The following is a 21553-nucleotide window of genomic DNA, read 5'->3' as shown; positions in this document are numbered from 1 at the left end:
TAACATTAGAAGTTTTATCATTCCACCATCTATCTTTACTTTAAAGAGAGAGTTTTGAATTGTATTAAAGATCAGTTTGCTTTAGAGGTTGGTCCCCTTTGGGTTCAGAAATGCTGTACTGTTGAATGAATTGCAACAACACTAAAATGACATTAAATGGTTGTTAGATGTTTAGATGTCAAATCTCCTGTCCATGTGAGTTTTTTTTACAATTGTTTTTTTTTTATTTCCTCTTTGCCAACTAATTTGAACGAGTTACTGATATTTCACTCTATGAATGAAACATTTCCAGGATTCCATTTTCTTTTTTTGTATTTTCTTTTGTCATTTGAAACTCCTGATATGTCACTATTACCTAGCTGTTTCAAATTTAATTCAGTTAAAAAAAAATCTACATGTATTTGCTTTATCCGAAAAAACTGCAAACTTTAGATTTTCGGTCATTAAAAGAATTCACGTTTAGCAAAGATTCACATTAGAAAGAAGCGACCAATGATTTTCTCAAAGCCATTTCGGTGTCTAACTCAGAGGAATTAAAGATTGTTGTTTTGGAGTCTGCAAAGCTTTTATGTCCCTCAATTTACTCAGGTTATTAGGTGTTAAGTGGAGTTGTCCTTAGGCCTGAAATGTGTAATACCTTTATCCCCAAAGTGCACAACTGGGAGGCTTCAAGCAAAAGCAATTTTCCCCAAATGACCAGGTTAGAGGTGAAAAGAGGTCTGCTCTGAAACATTTTGTCACTTTAACAAAGACCCAAAATCAGTCATTCCCTGCATCGTGTCTAGGTTGCAACAAGAGCTGTTTTTCCTCCAAAAGGTCAAAGAGATGATTAAGGATTTACTTCTCCAGTGATGATCTACTGCAGGAGAGCGTTTGAAAAACGAGTTATCTCAATCTAAGGATAACTCTAAACCTATAACCCTAAAGTCTAACTGTACGCACAGCTGGAAAGATTTAGATAGATCTACTCACAGAAACTAAATATACATTTCAAAAGCACTACTAAGTATATTTGTATAATTTCTAATAAAGTTCATATGACATAGGGATTGTTTAACAGTTAGCATTATACTAAGATTAAACATATTTTCTAGAAAATGTAGCATACACATTGTAACAAGCAAAGCCAACAATATGAGATGAAAAAGATTCCAGACAATACATATTTCCTGCAGTAGAACTGGTAAAAATGCGCAACATTCAAGATTTGTTACATATGTTTCCTCAGAGAAAATTTACTTTGTCCGTAAAGTGTAAGAAGCTCATCTGACTAAGAATTAAACCATCATTTTAATAAGTGTAAGATTACCGTAGTACAGTTTCCATCCAAATTTTTTTCTATATGTGAGGAAGATACTGAAAATAATAGGGTGCTTCATAGCAGATATCGAAGGGATTTTAAGTTGTTCAGTCTTTCTCTTGTTCTCAGATTTGAAGTTACTAACATGTCTCTTCTTTTTGCCTAAAACATTTTTTGCGTATGTCTGAAAACCGAAACCCCTTCAATGCAATCTGTTGGTCACTAAGTTACAGTTTTGTGGTGATACTCCCATCAAAAAAAGCGGGACAGATTTGTGTTTTTTTTTTTTTTTTTAAAGGAAGATGTTTCCTATCCCAGGACTAACAACGAAGCATTTCTATGCATATTAAAAAAAACATCCCTGTTTCAAAATGTAAATGTGCACAAAATGTACTTGTGTAAACCCTGTAAACTGTTGGGCAGGGCTTAGCCCTGATTTATCAAATTCAAAACAAGCCTCAGGGGTAAAAAGCTTGCTTTTGCTTTTAGAAAATTGCCATAGAACAGTTGTTGTGTCATCATGTTGCTACTGAAATGAAATCTGTTACTTACCGGTATATACCGTAAGAGAAAAGGTCAGTTTATACCTATTCTGTTGTTTTTGTCTTTAGGATAAAATTAATTTAACACCAAAATCAGCAAGCCATACAGCTTGTGCCCTTAAACTGTATCAATTCATGGCTGGATCCATTCATGCCTTAAGAGTTGAGTTTAATTATAGTAGAAAAAAGCTCAATGCACTCCGATTATCCATCTGCAATGAGCAGACCAGAAAAGGATAGTTGAAAGGCGAGCGGTTGTTTTGTATCTCTGGGTTAATTTGACCAAAGCTGGTCACAAATATTTAGAATTTGTCCTTTAAAAATTAGACTCCATGAATGAACACTCCATTTCTTTCAAGAAGTAAGGTCCTGGGTGACCCAAAACATGCAGATGTGACAGTTAGTCATGTATGTGAACCTGAACGTTGAGTTTTCCTGTGTGCTTCCACACACTGATGACAAACCTCCTGTGTGTTTCAGTGCACTCGAGTTAACTACGGAGTCCCACAGGGCTCAGTTTTAGGACCCATATTGTTTATGCTTTATATGCTACCCCTAGGAAACATAATCAGGAAACACAGCATTAATTTTCATTGTTATGCCGACGATACGCAGTTGTAGTTATCCATGAAACCTGACCAGAATGACAATATAGAGAAACTGAATGCCTACATCAGAGACATCAAGACCTGGATGACAATTAACTACCTCCTCTTGGACCCAGAAAAAACAGAGGTCATTATACTTTGTCCTAAAATCCTCAGAGATGCTCTGTCTGATCAGATAGTCTCCCTGGATGGCATAGGTATAGCCCCCAATTCCACAGTTAGAAACCTTGGGGTTTTATTTGACCAGGATTTGTCATTTAAAGCTCACACATCTCAGGCGTGTAGACCTGCCTTTTTTCACCTGCGGAATATTGCTAAGATCAGAAATATACTGTACTTTCTAAGAGTGATGCTGAAAAACTCATCCATGCGTTTAGACTGGATTACTATGACTCTTTGTTAGCAGTGTGTCCTAAGAGTTCCTTAAGAAGTCTCCAGCTTGTTCAGAACGCAGCAGCTAGATTGTTAGCAGGAACTAGCAGAAGAGATCACATCACTCCTGTGTTAGTTTCACTTCACTGGCTCCCAGTTGATTCTAGAATCAAGTTCAAGATCCTCCTGCTTACCTAAAAGGCCTAACATGGTATGGCCCCATCCTATATCAAAGACCTCATATTCCCTTACCACCCAAACAGAACACTTTGCTCTCAAAATGCAGGACTGCTTGTGGTTCCTAGTAAAAGTACAGTTGGAGGTAGAGCGTTTGGCCAACAAGCCCCTGTTTTATGGAATAAACTCCCAGCTCATGTACGAGCTAGACTATACTAGACTAGCTAGTATTCTGAGATTACTTAACTTAATCTTAATGTGTTTAAATTAAACTTAATAACAATAACAATTAGTTGTTAGTAGGCTGCTAGAAGTTGAAGCTGGGGTAACTATGGTGCACTGGGGTTCTGTCCTCTTTTCTCATCTACTTCTACCCTCACTCTCTTCTCTATTCTTGATTATTATTCATCATTTGGTTCTCCGTGCCTCTGTTTGGTGCAGTGCGATTCATGTACTGTATGTACCCCTTTCCCACTCCCCTCCTGGGGAGTGGGAGTGCTTCCAGATTCCAGTTGGCTCATCCGTGCTCCTGTCCCTGACCGTGTACCTCATCTCTGGCTCACCTCTACTACTGCTCCTACACCTGGCTTTGGATCCTGCCTCTGGCTCGTCTCTGCTCTGTACCTGGCCGTGTACCTCGTCTCTGCTCCTGCTCCTACACCTGGCTGTGGATCCTGTCTCTGGCTCGGCTCGCGCCCCCGACTGTCCCCCCAACTCCGGCTGGATGTAGCTCGTCTGCTGGACTTTAAATATGTAGTTGTAGAGTTAGATTAGTTAGTTGTTCTCTATGAGTTCTGGTTAATCGCCTGTCCGTCCTGGGGGAGGATTCCTCCTTCATGTGGGCACCCCTGAGGTTTCCTCGTTTTTTTACCGGTAGTCAGTTTGTTAGTTCAATTTAGTATTTTCCTATTGAATTCTAGGTATTCATGATCCTTTTGATTTTATGTTTAACTTTTACAATTACCTATACAAAGCCCATCGAGATGACTGTTGTTGTGAATTTGAGCTATATAAATAAAATTGAATTGAATTGAAACTGGACTGCAGCTCTCCAGAGACCTGAAAAAGATGAAACAGGTACATAACATTGAAGAATAAATGGAAACGGCTTCAAAAATTTTGTTAGTTGTCACAATCAATCAACTGCAGAGGTTTGTTATTTTTATAGTTTTTAGAGTTCTAAAAAGTGTTGCTTTGTTCAATGTGCTTTAGCCTATATGTATTTGTATGCACTTTTTAAGGAGAAGGAACTTATAGACCAGATCTTAAATAGGATAGCAACAACATTATATGAGTGGTGATGATGAACACAATTTCCAGAGGACTGCAACAAACTGACATATTTTAGGTCATAAAAGTAGTTCTAGAAGGAGCTGATGAAGTTCTACTAACTAATATTTAGCATACAAAAAATAACTTTGTAGGGATTTGAGTTATTTGGCGACCTTTCTGGATGGTAGGCTGGCTGAGCTGTACCACCCACAAGTCTAGTGAAGTCTGAACCCTCCTTGACCTTGCAGGCATATCAGGGGTCATGCTGATGCAGGACCTACCACGTTGGTAGAACCACCAGTCCCTCCTCCCCAATGACCACTGGCTAAAGGCTCCCATGACAGACAGAAAGTAATTCAAGAAGGGTCTCTCTTTACCTCCAGCTTTAACCCTTGGATGTTTAGCTGCATTCTAACAATCTACAAAGCGGTGTTAAGCTGCAGCCCACAGCTGCCTCCACTTTAGACAGCGTGGGCATGTCAAAGCAGCTCCGCTCTGCCAGAGTTATGTCACAGAGTGGAGACGTGCGACACAGCACTGCCACTTCATTCCCCCTCCTCTTTGTCAGTGCTGGCAAACAAACTAGTCAAATCTTTCAAAATACACATTTACAAGGACGCTTCAATTGCAAAAAAGTATGCTAAGAGTATTTTGTGAAATAACTTAATAACATGCTGTTTTGGCAAAGCTTAAAATGCATCCATTTTCCTACTTTGAGAGAATTATTTTAAAAATTATTTCTGGTTGAGTGAGGCAGCGACATCCAGCTTTTGAATGTTTTTATTGTGATTCCCTATTATGTGGGTTGGAATAAAGGTTGGTTATTTGTGTGCATCTCAATGGATACACCATTAAATTGATGATGCTATTAAAGTTGTGTGTGTGTGGCGCTCAGTCCGAGGTTTTAGACTGTTTCATTTTAGTCAAACCCTTTTCTTTTGACATAATAAACATATTTATCTCTTTATTTTTACAGTAATTTTCTTCTAACAAGACAAAAAATGCACATACCGGTATATTATAAATATATGATGTCTGCACATCTTAGCCATAGAATTAAGAAGCTTTTGTGCAAGTTTTCTTGGTAAAGAATAAAGATCTGACATTCATGTATTATCCAGGTAGGTAGATTTACTGGAGTTAAATCTTCAAATGTCAAATATCCTTAACTCCTGGACATGTTTTTTTTTCTAAAAAAACAATGTGTTAATTTATTTATTTTCATATTTATAGTTAATTCGTTGTGAAAAAAAGTACAACTTAAATAGAGCAATATCAAAAATTTGACTTTACTCAGGAGCAAAGTGGTATTTTATTTATTAGGACTTTTTATACACGTTTGTAAGCTAGTAAGGGCTATCTTTTTGTTACCTTTGTTTCCTTTTTTCTTTTGTTCTCAAATCCATTAAAAATACAGAGAAAAATTCAAAATCCCCTCTGTTGTAGAGAAAAAGTAGTTAAAGAAGTTTTTAAAGAATAAAGAGACTTGCAGTCATGCTGGTGGCAGTTTTGCCTGTCGAACTGAGGAAATGGAAGCTTTTAATGAAATGCTGTTGTGCATTTATTCATTCACATTTTTTTTCATTCAGTTTTTGTTTTTTTTTCCTTTTAAACAAATTTTAAAATATATTTCTGTCATGACAAATATAGGGAAAAGAGTCCTTTTCCCTATGAATATGCAGTTTAGACTTTTACTATGTCCAAATTTCCTCCTTGCTCCCTAACAACTACAAAACTCGTGCAGGGTTATACAGTGCCATGGATTTTTAAAGCAATTCAGACACTAGATCACTACTTTATTTTTCCCCCTTTTTTTATCATGGAAATATGACGTCACAGATTTAAACTTAAGAAATATAAACTTTTTATGAAGATTATTTATGAATCCACGCTGTTCTGATGATGAAAACTTGGATGGTTTATAAAAAAAAATAAATGCCTTTTTTTCACATAAAAAATTGTTCAAAAGCAATGGATTATGGTCTATATTGTCCATGCACACTGGTTTTTCACCAAATCCTCTAGGGCACTGGATTTAGAATTATGGATTCAAACAACCATAGCAAACATACTGCATGGTGCACTAAGGAGTGAAGGAATTAGGACACAACCTATTTATTGTTGGCTTCTCTCTTTCAAATCTGCAGTATAGTTTGGTTTTTCAGGGATGTTTTGTTTTGAGCCGTGTCAGGCAGGTTCATGTTAATAATTATCCATAACTGTTTTAACTTCTGTTAATTGCCTTTAGCCTATAAAGTTTTGTTATTGACAGGTCATCTGCTTTGACACCCTTTGTGGGTCCCTTGGTTTTGTCATGTTTAAATTTATACTGCTGGCTCCTGACAAAATCTTATTTAATAAAGTGTATTTTCTCTGGTTGCTTGCAGGAAGCACCAACCAGTAAACAACCCAAAGTGCACCACCAAAACTGTGCACCAAAATCTCTGGAAATAAAACTTGTGTTTCATGTTTCTGTCATCTCACTGAAGGTCGAGCTCACTGCAGGTCGACACCATGAATGATGAATGGTTTGTGTCTGACCACTCTGCAACTCTGATTGGTGGACGCCTGACCTTCTGGATTTGCATTTCTCCACAAAACAAATCGGCAAGTGTCTGCTTTGCTTCCTGTCTGACCACTGCCCTTCAGTCTTTCTGTGTTTGAGCAGACAGAACTCTAAACCTGTTGTTATTTGTTTTGTTTTTTTATACATTGTATAGTTGATGTTGAAGTAGAGATTCTGCAGAAATGTTCTAAATTCGTGCCTGAAATCATTGGCTTTTCATAGGATAAGATGGAGATTTCTCATCACCCCACAATTTAGTGACACACCATCAACTGTTATAGCCTACATTGACAAAAATGTACCTTCATGATTATGCACAATGATTCAAATCAGTCATGTAATAAAAATAAGCCACGCTCTAATAGAACTGCTCAAGTCTCTGCCAAGGTTGTTTATAAAAACCATGGATTTAGCTCTTCCCCTCTACCGTGTTGCATTATGAACAGAGTTAATCTATTCAGCTTGGATTGTCTAAATATTACACTAGATGATGCAGTTTATCCACATTCAGATTTCAGAGCTTTTTTGAACAACCTTGCTGTTTTGTTTGCTGCCCTGAGTGGCATAAAATGCAATCGACCGTGTTCACACTAATGCTATGTCAAGGCAGACCCTGTTTTAAATTGTCCAGTCTGCAGGCTATTTGGCTGCGAAAGAGCACTTGGCAAGCCATATAACAGGTGAATGGCCACGGTCTAATAGGCCATCTGTGGAAAACGTTGGAGTCAATTAAGAGTCCACTTCCTCCAGCTGTGATGGCCATTAGACAGGCCTACCACGACAATTGACTCTTCAGTGGCTTTTACTCTTCAGTCTGTGTCATTCATGGCGTCCTCGAGCTGCCCAATCCCTTACTGAAGTACTTTTTTTTTCTGGTTTGGAAGTCCACTAGGCTTCTCCTGAAGCTCCAGTGACGCAGTTTTCCACTAAACGATTGTATGTGCCCTAGAAGGTCAAATGCGAACTCTGCCAAAAGCCACAACCCACCTTTTATTCTCTCCAATATTCTCCCTGTCTGCAGCACATAAAAGAACCCAAGCCATTTGAGAAGACATCCTCTCGAACCATTACATGTTTACAATAAAAAAAATGTGAAAAACATTTACCGTTCATTAGAAAAAGGCACTTTATGTCGTCCTTCACAACCTGAAGATCATCATCCTGTCCACAGTATTGACCAACCTACGGATTAAATCATACTGATTCTCTTTCGACTTTATTTTAATTGTTTAGTCTAAACTTTTCTCAAAATCCTGTCCTGCTTCAAACATTCCCTGTTGGTTTCACTGAAACATGCTGGACAGACCCCTCATTTCATGCTCAAACACCTTCTGTCATCCGCTGTTCCTTAATAATTAAAGAAAAGTGATATTTCCCCCCTTATTGAAAATTTTCCATCTGCTGGTATATTTGTGGGCTCCATGTTCTCCCCATGTATGCATGAGTTTCCTAAATAGGTCAATTGTCTCTAAATTGACCCTGGGTGTGAAAGTGTGTGAGTGTGAAAGTGTGTGAGTGCGTGGCCCTATAACAGATTGGCAATCTGTTCAGAGTATACCCCACCTTCACCCAACAGTAGCTGGGATAGGCTCCAGAAGCCCTTTGACTCTGAAAGGGACTATGAAAATGGATAGATGGTTTATTTGTAGCCTTCAAAATAAAACTGTCCTGATAGTGTGAACAGTTACTTAGTATACAAGAGTTGTTTTTATTGGCTCCAATGAAGGCAACAGCAAAAGTTGATCCCACTTTGACATAGTTGGAGCCACAGTTTTTCATTTTCACAAAGAAAGCTGTCAGGCTTGTTGATACAGCAAAGCCTCAAATTAAAATATATGGTTGTTAAAAAAAACTATGATTTACACCTCTCGGCAGATTTTTTTTTAGGTTGTTTTACTGGATGTTCCTACTCTTCACACTCTCAAGCTAAGCCTTAAAAACAACTATTTTTTTCACAGGGTGCTGAAATCTTAAATACTATTCTGACCCAAGTCTACTGGAATCTTTTAAGATTTTTTCAGATATTTTCCATTAGGTTTTAAAATGACATTATTGGATTTACCTTAAAAATAATCTCCTGCTGTGGGCTTCGATTGCATCTTTTTTTAAATGGTCAGACAGCAAATGTACCACACCTCTGTTAAAGTGTGTACGGTATACCAAATTATGTACGTACATTTAAATCTCAGAATAAAAACATTTAGGAAATTATCGATGCCACCCAAGAAAATGCATGTATCCAGATTAAAGTATATGTTTTATTAAAGTTGATTTTAATAACATTTTCTATTTATTTATTAAAATAATCTACATTAAAAGTAAATGTACTGGTAGATCTAGATCAGGAGTCTGCAGCCTTTAACATTTAGAGAGCTTAACCCAATAGGAGCCACAAAGTCTTACTTCACCCTTTGTGAAAATAAACTACTGATTTATGTTTATGTGATTGTTACTACTGTGGTTTATTTAGCATACATAAAACATAAAGAGAAAATAGATATTTATTGAAATATGAAATAGCTCATATTATGAACTATGCCATGACTTCCTTTCAAAATAAAAGACCCCTGCCTCACATAGCATCATCTCAATGCAGTAAATAAGTTACTGTTTGTGGTGCGTCTCTACCCTAAATGTATAAATCTAACAAACCAAAATTAAATCAGAGCTAATACAGTGGCCATTGATGTATTTTTTGTACTATATGGCAAACTTAAAATACTAGAAATTGTTAAAAAAAAGAAAATCTGTCTCGTAATGCAGTGCATGTTAGGTATACATTCTGATTTTTCTTACTGACCTTAAATTATTTTTCTGTAGTGCACAGCATTCAGAAATCTGTCAAAACTATTTTAGTTCGATAGAAAGCCAAACTACCATGGATACTGTAGTCAAGAGCCTTATGGAGTGATACGTACTGTTTTTTTAAGTGTTTGTGAATTTATTGAATAAAGTTTGAGTTGGTTTTCTTACCCTATTTTTTACGTTAATACTAAATCACTTTTAACTTTAAAGTTACTTTTTAAAATAACAAATTTTATTTTCCTTTAACCAGGGAGCCTCATGGCTCCGGAGCCTCAGGTAGCAGACCCTTGCTCTATAATATTTTATAATCTAGATATAGCAATTTTTAGTGTACGGGCTGTTTAGTGTAAAAAAATATCTGGATTTGGAGAAACAGTTTTCCTTGTCATTTCAAAAATAATTCCCAGAAAAAAGATTAAAGGTAGGCTATCTTCTACTGAATATTAAATGTCAGCACAGAACACCACATGATTTTAAAGAGTTTTAATAATTTACTAAAAAAAGAGTGTAAAAGTATCAGATCACTCCCACTAAAGTGGATCTGCTTAATATTCAAAGTGATGAAAGATGTAACAAATTTTTGCACTTGTCTGTACATTTGTGTTTACTTCACAACAGAATCTCTTAGCTGGAAATAAATGTGTTTGCACTTTATAATGTTTCTCATACATAAAAAAGCTTAAGCAAACAATTCAAAGCAAAACTTAAAATTGTATAATTTAAAATAAACCAACCAGCGTGAAATGTACAGCTCTACCAAAGAATAACAAAAAAGAAAGACATTGCAAAATTTTATGTACAAACATGCCAGAACTTTAACAAAGAGCAGTTAGAGGGTGGTTCAAGAAACAGGCCTTTCTAATGCTTTTCTTGACATCACTTAGGAAAACCAATGAAATAAAGCGTCATTCTTAAATATATAACCATCTTGAAACAGCGTGGTTTTAAATTGTCTCTTTCAAGTTTTTTTTCAGTATAGGAATACATTATAAATATACATTATACTGTATTTCCTGCATTATTTTAAGTTAGTCATTAAATAAAAAATGTAAAATGTTCGGTATGGGTAGAAAACAAAACAAAAGTGAATCCTCTTTGATAAATGTTCATACTGCACCCACTTCTAAAAAGACAACTGTGCCCATCCCCACATAAGTGCCTGCTTGGAAGAGGTAAGACTAATTTAAGTATATACATTTACATATATTTATATTCATATATATCAAATTCTATGATGTGATATAATTTGTATAAATATGGCATTTTTTACAATTGCAATAAATTGACAAATTTTATTTCCCAAGATCCCAAGACATTTACCAGTCAGTTGGGAATAAAGGCTGTGTTTCTCCTTTTATGGTTTTAAATATTAAAAATAAGTCTTAATTCTTTGCAAATGAATGCATTACATTATAAACAACACATCTCTGGTCAAAAAGCTTCCATTGTGTTCATTTCTCTACAACACTTTGGAAGTTCAGTAAAAAGTGCCATTATCAAATGTATCCCTCTTAAAAAGACACAAAGGGTTCAGCGTCCAGCTTAATGTTCAAAGAAGCTCTACAGTGCAGTTCTATACAAAAACTCCTGTGTTTGTGTTTTCATGCCAGTTTGCTGGTTGCGCAACATGGAGTCATGCAGACTTGTAGGGATGCGCCCTTTCACAGGTGTCACAAAAAAGTATCTTCTCCATTGATTTCATTCACAGATGCTTAGAGGAGCCGGTCTTGATGATTTTGCGTCGGGAATCGATGGATGCTTCTCCACTCTTTCAAAATGTACAGGCTGCTCCAAGTTCCTCCTGATGTAAAAAAAAAGTCTGTTTCCCCATTTGAATTCATCGTATTGCAGTCTTTGAAAAATTCTGTAGAGCATTATCCTGTTTTTGACCATTACATCAATGTCTACTGGACAACAGGAGAAGAGCTCTGCTGCTCTCTGGTGGCTGAAAGAGGCACAGGCAGGTTCCAGTCGATCCACACAGCTAAAGCATGTTCAGTATGGCATTGTACATCTGGATCAGCACAGCCAAGTGCACAGGCAGGCAGGACTGGCGGTCTTGGGTTGCAGGAGTACATGTCAGCCAAGAGAGAGCGTTATACTGCTCCAACACAAACCTGTGTGGAAAAAAAATCCATAAAAAAATATCCAGCTGTCATCCATCAAAAGATTCTATCAATTTGATCAAATGTAACCCAATTTAGTGAAATTAAACATGACTTTTTGATTTTTGATTGTAATTTGACATAATTGGTTTACCTGAGCACATCAGAGGTGGTCTTTGAGTCTAAGGGGTGAGGAGCCCTTTTAGTTTTATCAGACACTATCTCTTCTGACTGCGCTATGGAAATGTGGTGGTGGAGAGAGGCCTGAAGTGGAGGAACACATGGCATTAGTCAAATCATGAAGTTTGCAGATGAAAAGATGCTTGCAAGCCTTCTCAATCAACCTAGTAATTGAAGCAATCAATTATGAAACTAATCATTTTCATTCCAAACTTCACAAGCACTTCACAAGCATCTTAGAGTACCTTAAGGAAAAGTGGGCACTGGCTTTCAGCTTGTGGGCAGGAGGCCCAGAACCAATGAGGAATTCCATTTGCCTGTGCAGTGGAGACATAGTAACCCAGAGCCAGCGGCTGCTGCTTAAGCTCCTCTGGAGGATTGTCCCTGGACAGGAGGCGCTCCCCTTGGCTCTGCAAACACCGGACAGCAGATAATTACCTTAATTTCATCCAGGGAATTTAAAGGATTCGCTTATCCACAACCATATTTTTATGCATTTTCCAGTCAACAGCAGTTCTGACTGAGTCATAAGAAAAAACACCTACTTTAAAAAATTGCTAAGAATGTAACTTACTTATCCCAATAAATCATTAGAGGTCAGTGATTGAAAAATGACTACAATTACTTTGATAAAAATCTTGTTTTTCTTTAACATGTTCTTGTAGGATTTTCCTCATGATGGAGGACAAATTTAAAGAAAATGTCTTTATTCAAATTGTGGTGAATCAAAAAAAACGCAGCTTGAAAAAGTGTGTAGTCGTAATGCAGATGCTACAATTGGCAGGGCACAAGCTCCTTGCTCTGATCCATTCTGGTGCATCCACTTGTGAATGACTAGATCCATGTACATCTTAATTTTCCTCGTCCGAGCTGGCATCTGGCTCAAAAAATGTCCTAGAAAACAACACAGTTTTTTTTTTTCATTTTGGCTAAATGATAATAATTAAAAGACCACTGAGAATGCTTTTTAAATAGATCAAAAGATGATAGGAGAGGAATTTTAAGAAGACATATTTATATCAAAATATGTATTAAAATTTTTTTAAACCAAGTAATATTGTTTCAAACAATATTACTTGGAAACCAGATTGATTTCCTCATGGGATACCTTTCCAAATGTGTTTCTTTTCCTTTTGACAAAATACAAAAATGTACACCTGACCTGAGCTCTTAACAACGTAGTGTTTGTTACCTTTGTTTTTCTGTACATTTTGGCCTTAATCAACATTATGCAATACAAAGGTGAAGAACACAGTTTTAAAAAACATATTTTAAAAATTGGGAGGCAAGCTGTCATTTACAAGTTTCTGCAGAACAAATCATTAAATTTATTTTTTTATTGACTCAGGAGTCAATAATTCTGTACAAATGTAGTATTTGCTTTGTTTTTCTTTCAAACTTTTCTTTTTTTTTGGTTTTGCTGCAGTTAATCTGTGTTCCATGAAAAATGGTGGAGCAAAAGCTGTCATCTCAACTCTATGCCCTTCAGAACAGTTCTGTTATCAACCTTTATAGTTCTGATTCTCATTTGATGATGGGAAGTATAAAGGGTCACTTAAGCCTTCAGATAAGATACTTGAGTTTCAAACTGCTACATCAAAACCGTACAGGATTGCAGTCTTCTGACTTTGAAGAAGTCCCTGACAATGCCTTCTTATCTGTCCTTCTAGCTCACATATTCTGTGCTTTTTATGTCATTTTATTTATTTTTTATTGTCATTTTTAATTTTTGTATACTTTTACTCTGCCTTTTTTCATCATGCTTTCTATGATTTAATTTTGTGTACTGCTGGCTCTGCATCTCTTATTGTATTGCTTTTGTGTGAGTTTAAATGATTGATCTGTCTATTTAATAGCTCTCCGAAGAAAGATAATTGTGTGATTTCGCCTCAGTCAATGTTTACTACTTTTTAGTTTATCCATTGTAAAATCATTTCTTCAGTCGTTTCTTTTCGCTGGTTTTGCATTTTGTCTTGTTTGTCTAAAGTCACTGAATGATTCATTTTTTTCCCCTCTCACCCTAGTGTGCTGGAAATGTGATCCCATCTCCAGCGAACCAGGGGACGGCACCGGGGACGGGTTGGGGGAAGAGTGAAGATTGCCTGTGATCAGCATCATGTCATGGCCAATGTCGTTCTCCAGCTCATCAGGGAAGGGGAGGTCAAACATGTCGTCTGAGGAAAGAAAAGACAGTGAAAAGACTTCAGACACTGACTTTAACAAAAACAACACAGGGTATAAATGAAATTGGTCAAGCCATCTTCATTAAAAAGAAAACCATCTATTCCTGCAAATCTAATTACACAAATGGTCTTCGTTTAATTTCTTCATTTAATCATGATATAAAATCTTGTATGAGGTGTTTGCTACCATTATTGTCCTCTGTTGGGTAGGAGCTGGCTGCCAGCTGGGTAGTGGCAGAAGTAGGGAACACTAAAATGTGGGTACAGGAAGCATCTTGGGGAGTGTTTAGCTGCGATGTCTGCAGATTCAAAGCAGTACTGCGTCCAAACACAGAGCCCATGGTCACAGCATCTGCACATACAAAAAGAAAACACAGAGAATTTACACCTGGAATACGTAAATACGTCTTATTCTGTTTTCATTTAATCCCTTGAGGAATACACTATCTGCAAATATTTTGCTATTTTACTACCCTAAAAAAGTTATATGTGGGGATTGTAAAAAATAGCTCAATTAAAAGGAATATATTTCATACCAGGCATGATTACAAAAGAGCCTTGTGGCTCCATGGCTACCAGACATGCACTGAGGATAGATGGGGAGTCGGCAGCTGAGATCCCACACATTCGGCAAGCTTCCCTCAGCTGACGTCCTATCGAATGCAACGAATGTTCTCCAAGGAGAGAACTCCAGTCTGTTTGAGATAGAATAAAGAACATAAAATACTTTCCTTTGATATTTCCACATTTCCACGTTGCTAATTAATATGGAGATGCCAAACTCGAGTATGCCAAACTTGTCGAAAATCATAAAACAAAATTGTCTGAGTGACAAAGAGAAGGTAAATTTCTCTTGAAAGCGTTCTCACCTTTCAGCTCCCCGTGACCAAGTCTGCCTAGGCGGCCGATAACGATTCTCCAAGGTTGAGAGGTCATCTGAATGATACCAATACACCAGTCCCACAGCTTTTGCAGTCCCATCTTTCGAGGTGATACTTTTGGACGCCTTGTTCTGAAAATATAATAAATAAAGACGGATTATATAAGTTAAGGTCAGATAAGATACGCACAGTCAGGACTAGGGGCTAAACCAACCTGTTGGGAACATCAATGTTTATGATGCAGGTCTCCAAAAGCTCCCCCTGCTGATCAGTGCAGGAGACCAGTATCCAGCGCTGGTCGTGTGATAGGCAATATCCAACAAAGAGCACGTTGTATTTGGGAGAGAGTTCTGCCCACACCTCCCCTGGCTCTGGCTGCTTAGGCCGATTTGGGCCAAGAATAAACGGTGGAGAGTAAAGTTGTAATGGGCTGGGGTGCTAAATAAAAAAAAAGCAAGTAAGTTAGTCAAATATGTTTTTTAGTTTGCAAATATTTATGAGCTGGAGGTGCTTGAAGTAAAAAAAAAAGCTTACTTCTGGACTCTTGAGCACTGAACCAACAGAGGACACTGGGCCAAAACCTGTGAGGGACTTAATATGTGTTTGCTGACGGAGAAGTCGTCTGCTCTGAGAATAACACGAGAAGGCCAGGGAGCGCAGGTGCTGCATGTACAAATGGCTTTCTCCACTGGCTGGCTGCAGAAGATACTGACAGGGTACAACCTGAAGCAAAGGGGAGCAGATACAAACACATTTGAGCAGCTGAACATCGTTTAATTCTCCCAGGTGTACTCTAAATCCTTGTGGATTTTTACCTGAAGGACCACTGCTGGTCTAATCTTCTCAGGCAGAGTCCGTAGCATCTCTGTGTAGCAGCGAAGAAGCCCCAGCAGCCAGATACTAGTCAACTCCACCTCTTCACCTTCTTCTTCTTCTCCTCCATCATTTCTTGTCATAGCTGAGCTGAGAAAGGCATCCACGATGTAGATGACGACAGCTGGGGGGTTAATATGGCTGTCTACTGAGTCCGCCAGTGTAGGAATGCCAATTCTTGACTGATCACAGGAGCTGAAAAAAAATAAATTTGAAGTTAACCTAAATGACATTTCAAATTTAATTATTTTCAGGGGAATTGAGTTTTACATTTCAGGATGTTCTGCTGTGCTGTTGGCTGATGGTGTGGCAGAAGGGAGCCCTTTAGAGCTGCTGGATGCAGCTTGGGTTGCCTCCCCGGTCAGGCCTGTGGCTCCTGTTGGGGTGGAAGCATTTGATGCATTCACAGCACCTGAAACCTGCTCTCCATCAGCCGGCCAACTTTGAGGCTGCCCTGAAGATGCAGACTGAGCCAGGGACGAGTTGTTAATGTGAGGCTGGGCTTTGGGAGGCAACAGAAGGCTGCTGTCCAAAGTCAGGGTTGACAGCTGGGGACCTGAAGCAAAGAAGAAAAATATCAGTCCTTAATCTATAAAAGCAAAAAAACAAACAAAAAAGAAATGTATCAGGATTTTTTTTACCAAGTTGTTTTTTGCAGGTATAAGCATAGAGTTTTAGTTTGAGGAGGTTGTCAGTGTGCTGCTGTCCAGCCCAGGGTCCGGTCAACCACCGATCAACATCCAAGTCCTCAAGCTTTTCTGGCTCTACGTCCTCCCCAACCTGAAGAAGACCATCTCTGGACACCTTCGCCAGAGGACGGTGCTTCCCAAGCCGGCATGTCTAAAGAAGGAATTTGTCCTCGTTAATATCTGATACCTCCCATTACTGTCATAGAACCTTTATATTCGACGCATTTGAATAACATTTCTAATTCTGATCCTACCTCGTAAACGGCACTGAGTTCCAGGAAGAAGGACCGTGCAGCAGTCAGAAGGGAGGGACTGTTAGGGCAAAGCACAATGTAGGCAACATCTCGCTGGCCTCCGTATGGCTCCAGCAGAAGTTTCTCCCAAAAAGGTAATGCCAAAGGAGACAAAGCCAAGAAGTCCCGCTCACGGTCATAGCCTACTAACACTGTAGGAATGGGCAGGGGCTCCGGAGACTCCTCTGAACCTGAGGTTATACAAGTTGTCATGTTTAATCTGGAGATCATTTTTAAAATATTATATTACATTGCAAGTGGCATGCAATTATAATTTTATCACAGAAAAACATGAGCATTTTCACCATAAGAGCCTCTTCCAGCCATCTTGTGAAACTGCTGCCAGGTCAGCGGCCCCTGAACGTGCTGGATGTTTTCCCAGGTCCGACCTGTTCGCTTCTTCTGGATGGCATCCTGCAGGAAAGGCTGCAAAGATAGCAGCATACGAACCATATCCTGTGACGACAACATGCTCATATCCACCACTTTGGAAATAGCCAGACACACACACACATACATACACAGAGAAGGTTACATTAAAAATGTACAAATGGTTCTGCACACCAAAGAAACAAAACAATCACAGAACATGTAAAAACATAAAATCATTTGAACTAATAAAAAACTTTTGTCATAATAGATCAAATCTATATTCTCTACTTTTGCAGTTAAAGAATGTTTCTTACCGTTTGTGTGTGGCCAGGAATGAAGGGCACTACTTCTGACAACAGCTAGATCCACTTTTCCCCCAGTGGGGTTGTCCACATACTGCAGCCCCTGCATCAAAGCATTGTAACACTCCACACAGGCGTCACTCTCATCCGCCCACTGCTTTTCAGACATCCAACTTTGGAGGAGTGCCCCCTTGCGTCCATGACAAGAGCAGCTGAGAGGGAGGTGAAGTGATGCCAGAGAGGAAATGGGATGGGAGCACTGCTCCTGCAAAACGATCATGACTGATGGAGAGGCAGGGGTAGCCTCCTGAGGCTGCTTGGCTCTGGAGTCCCCCATGATTGGGTCCCGACGACATAAAGCCAGCCTCCTCTGGGCTGCTTGACCCACTTCAGACGTCCGACCAAATATATCCAGCTCGTCTTCCAAGAAAAGGCCCGTACCATGAGCCAGCCGCCTGTTGATGATCGCGCTGAAGCCACACATACAGCGGTACTGATCTTCACAGGTGGAATCTGGGATGTACACCCCCACATCTGCCCCTTTGACATTCATATTGCAGGCACAGATGCAGCAGCTGTCAAAGTTGCGATCCTTAAATACGCTAAGGACAGAGTCTGAGAGCAAAAGGACAACATACAGGCTGTGGGCCTCAGGCAGAGAGGGCCCAGGCCGTCCTAAGGGCTCTACAGAACTAAGGGGCAGGCTGGTGGACGGGGTAGAAACTGGTGAGCTAAGCTCAGTGCCGTCCTGCTTCACTGAGCCCTGCCCTGAGCTTGCAGCGTTAATCCCTCTGGGCGTACGGGGAGTCCGTGGGGTGGGCACGGAAAATTGGGGCATGGCAGGAGAAGGAAGGATGGTGGTGTTCACAGAGGCAGTCGTACCGCTCATCTGGCCATATTCTTGGTCAGTGAGGGCGTTGACACTAGGAATGTTTCTGGATAATTAAAATAGGGAGTCAGACCAAGAATTACACTCAAAAAATGTTTCAAGTGTCTATAAATACTCACGTGTATCCATCCTTGGAGAAAACATTCCGAGGATGCATGATGGTGGTGAAATGTTCCATTTTAGGTAAAACAGCCCAGGATGGACGGTAATAACACTGATCAGGAATCTTTGACGGTGGCAGATTCTGGCTGGGAAGGCAGGATAAAGGAGCAAACATGGAGGAACATATCTGTGGCTGGAAAGAGAGGAAAACATATGCCTGTTAACTGCAGTTTGGCACACGTCTCTCATTGCTCAAACAGCTTCGGATGAATTTCCGCTCACTTTGATATCATCTTGCCCTGGACTGGCCACACTCTCCTCCATCTCCATCCTACATTCAGCAAGCTGGAAAGAAGCCAAGGGTGGTAGGTGGTCCGCCACTCCACTGGGTACTGGGGGCTCCAGACTTGGGGTGTCACGATGCGGTGTGATGGGAGAGAAAGCCGGGTGTTGTTCTAGCGAAGGTGGGGTTGGAAACATCCGCTGGAGATCTGCAACTGCTAAAATGAGGCAGACACAAAGACATGACAAAGGAAAATGGGGTATAATGTAAAAACATATTTCAAAGTGATTGTAAAAGTAAAAAGTTTTGATCTACACATAATTTGATGTAGATAGTAAAAAAGCATATTTACTGAGCTTTTGAAAACAAAATACTTATTACTCACTTGATGGATAAGGGACATTAACTCTCCCTTCTTTGCCAGCAGGACGATCTTCTGTTGGCACGAGTAGCTTGGTCTGATTCGGGTAAACAGTCTACGGATTATTACAAAGAAAAATGAGTCCGTCTAAAGGCAAGGACATCCCATATAAAGTCCTGATACTGCTAAGAATAAATGTGTTTTACTGAATTATTAGTAGGTCTTCCAATGATGGTTAAATCTACAATTGTAAGGAATAAAAGATTGTGTCTTACGCCCAACTCTTCTTCGTCTTCATCAAATATGTTATCCAGATCAGAAATGTTGACCACCAGATCTTTTTCTCTGGTCAGAGAAGGGTTGGCTTTTGCAGCAGCATCATCTTGACCCGATTCCTCTGCAATAGACAAAAAAAACAGAGGAACAAAATAAAAAACATTGCAGAGAAGCAGCAGCCTTCTGGCTAATGGGAAAACTGTAAAGTGTGGAGTGTTGGTGCTGACATCTTTACCTGATTTTGGAGCAGAGTTAAAAATGGACATAGCATCTTTTCCATCAGGAACAGCTGATGCATCATTTGTGATCTCTTCCCCCTTTGAATTAAAGTGGAGATTGTTTAGACAACTTTTAAATAATATTCTTTTATCTGCAGTGTACCTGTAAAAACATTTTATGTACTCCAAAGTTGAACAATGATTGAGTTTAATTTGGACTGTGTGCAGTTTATTATCTAAGAAAAGATAACCACTTATTCTCTCATTAAAGAAGAAAACAAACTGGAATTCAAAACCAAGCAATGGTAATGAAAAAATAAATATCACTGAACATTTTGAATGATCTTAACAATTGAAGTCCAAACTGGATGTGAACTCATTTTGTATTTATTATCTCCTTACTTGGATGAGAAACTGTTTTTATTAGCAAATGCAGTTGGTGTACGTTTGATAACCTCACCAAGCATTAAAAATGCAAAACTTTATAAATTGTAATCCGGATTGCACCACCTCCCCTAAAGAAATAGCTCAGCTCTGCTTTGAACAGATGATCGGAACATCATGGTCCAGATCTCAGAACAGCTACTTTTTGTGCAATGTATTAAAGGAAATACATTTTAATAGTTCTATTACCAATTATTTTTATTGTTTTTAACATATTCTATTGTGCTTCCATGCTGGAGGACGGCAGATGATAAGTATCTTATAGCTAAATCATGTACAAAAGATCCCCTCTCTAGTGATAATGTTTAGTACATGGTCCCTAACAAACAAACAAACCAACAAACAAGCTCTGAGTGTGTACTATAATACCTTAGCCTTCTTGCTTGGCTCTCGCCCTGGACCCTTTAACCTTTTGGAGGAGGAGAAGGTGTATTCGATGTCTCCTTCCTTGAAGTCGTAGGGATCTTCACCATTCTCCCTCAGTACCTCCACACCCGGCTGCTCAAACAAGCCAAGTGCTTTAATGTGGTCCCTCACTCTCTCTTCAGAGATTTTAAATCTCTTGTGGGTCTGTGTATAGAGTCTGGAGGAGGCAAAGAAACATGTGTAAAACCAAAACACACATCCTCACAACTATCTGGGTTTTCTTTTACTCATGGATACTTTTCTGTGATTCCAATAACACGTAACGCAAAACCTATTTTTTTTTACATATCCTACCTTTTGAGTGGAACTGCATCTGCAGCCACCTCTAAGTTCATTTCCTCCAGGTTGTCTAAGGGAAGTTCAGGTGGACTGAATTCTGTCTTATCAGTTCTGGGAGTCCTGAAGCCTCTCCACCAGCTGACCCCGTTCTCCCGCTGCCTCAGAAGATCCGTGTACACAGCTGTCTCGCTGGTGATTGCTCCCACTCCCGAACCCCCATCTGGACACACGGTAGCATCCAGAGGCACATCTAAACCCTCTGGATCCTGCATCCGGGGGTGCGGACTCAGCGTGGGTGGAAGGGGAGACATTGGTGAATGAAGAAGGGACTCTGGGGGTTTCCTGCCATTTGACATGGGTTTGGAATATTTGCAGGTTGGCAGAGAGGCCAGGGTCTCCATGGGTGGATCGAGTGCAACAATGCCACCCATTTGAGGCCCTCCAGGTGAGTCCTGTTCCAAGGGGCCGTCCTGCGTGACAGTTAGACGATGGTGAAAAGGGATCACTGAGGGTTTTTTGGATTGTTTGTCGGTTTTTTCTGTCTTGTCACTTGTCTTGTGTTTAGGGAGCGAAGGAGGATACAACGACGGACCAGAGGACTGTGTGGAGCTGCTAATAGTCTGAGTGTTTGTTGCAGAGGTGATGGCCATATTAAACTTTTGCTGCTTTAACCTGCAAAAAAGGGAAAGTAAGATATTCAAAACTTATTGAAAAAACAATATCTTATAACTATTTTACAGAACAGCTTAATTGTG

The 21553-nt window shown here is 39.3% G+C and overlaps 1 protein-coding gene across 3 annotated transcripts in view; it reads right to left on the bottom strand.

Moving 5' to 3' along the window:
• Positions 1–10110: 10110 nt before the first annotated feature.
• The window catches only part of med13l (mediator complex subunit 13 like), a 73121-nt gene continuing 61678 nt past the window's right edge, over positions 10111–21553 (bottom strand). Inside the window, exons 10-31 of one of the 3 annotated variants that reach the window (XM_023960551.1) lie at positions 20814–21470; positions 20463–20676; positions 19667–19748; positions 19431–19552; positions 19180–19270; positions 18794–19011; positions 18529–18704; positions 17533–18455; positions 17152–17331; positions 16808–17037; positions 16506–16704; positions 16135–16420; positions 15807–16059; positions 15526–15714; positions 15206–15429; positions 14980–15122; positions 14647–14805; positions 14298–14462; positions 13947–14101; positions 12173–12337; positions 11902–12011; positions 10111–11759 (exon numbers count right to left, since the gene is read on the bottom strand). In XM_023960551.1, coding sequence (XP_023816319.1) covers positions 11627–11759; positions 11902–12011; positions 12173–12337; positions 13947–14101; positions 14298–14462; positions 14647–14805; positions 14980–15122; positions 15206–15429; positions 15526–15714; positions 15807–16059; positions 16135–16420; positions 16506–16704; positions 16808–17037; positions 17152–17331; positions 17533–18455; positions 18529–18704; positions 18794–19011; positions 19180–19270; positions 19431–19552; positions 19667–19748; positions 20463–20676; positions 20814–21470 — 5074 coding nt within the window. In that variant the 3' untranslated portion in view covers positions 10111–11626. The remainder of the gene's footprint in view (positions 11760–11901; positions 12012–12172; positions 12338–13946; positions 14102–14297; positions 14463–14646; positions 14806–14979; positions 15123–15205; positions 15430–15525; positions 15715–15806; positions 16060–16134; positions 16421–16505; positions 16705–16807; positions 17038–17151; positions 17332–17532; positions 18456–18528; positions 18705–18793; positions 19012–19179; positions 19271–19430; positions 19553–19666; positions 19749–20462; positions 20677–20813; positions 21471–21553) is intronic. The other 2 variants (XM_023960552.1, XM_023960553.1) reach the window with 2 other exon arrangements.

The sequence above is a fragment of the Oryzias latipes genome, chromosome 12 (assembly GCF_002234675.1).
Source record: "Oryzias latipes chromosome 12, ASM223467v1".
Lineage (NCBI taxonomy): Eukaryota > Metazoa > Chordata > Actinopteri > Beloniformes > Adrianichthyidae > Oryzias > Oryzias latipes.
This window is presented reverse-complemented; position numbering and strand designations above follow the sequence as displayed.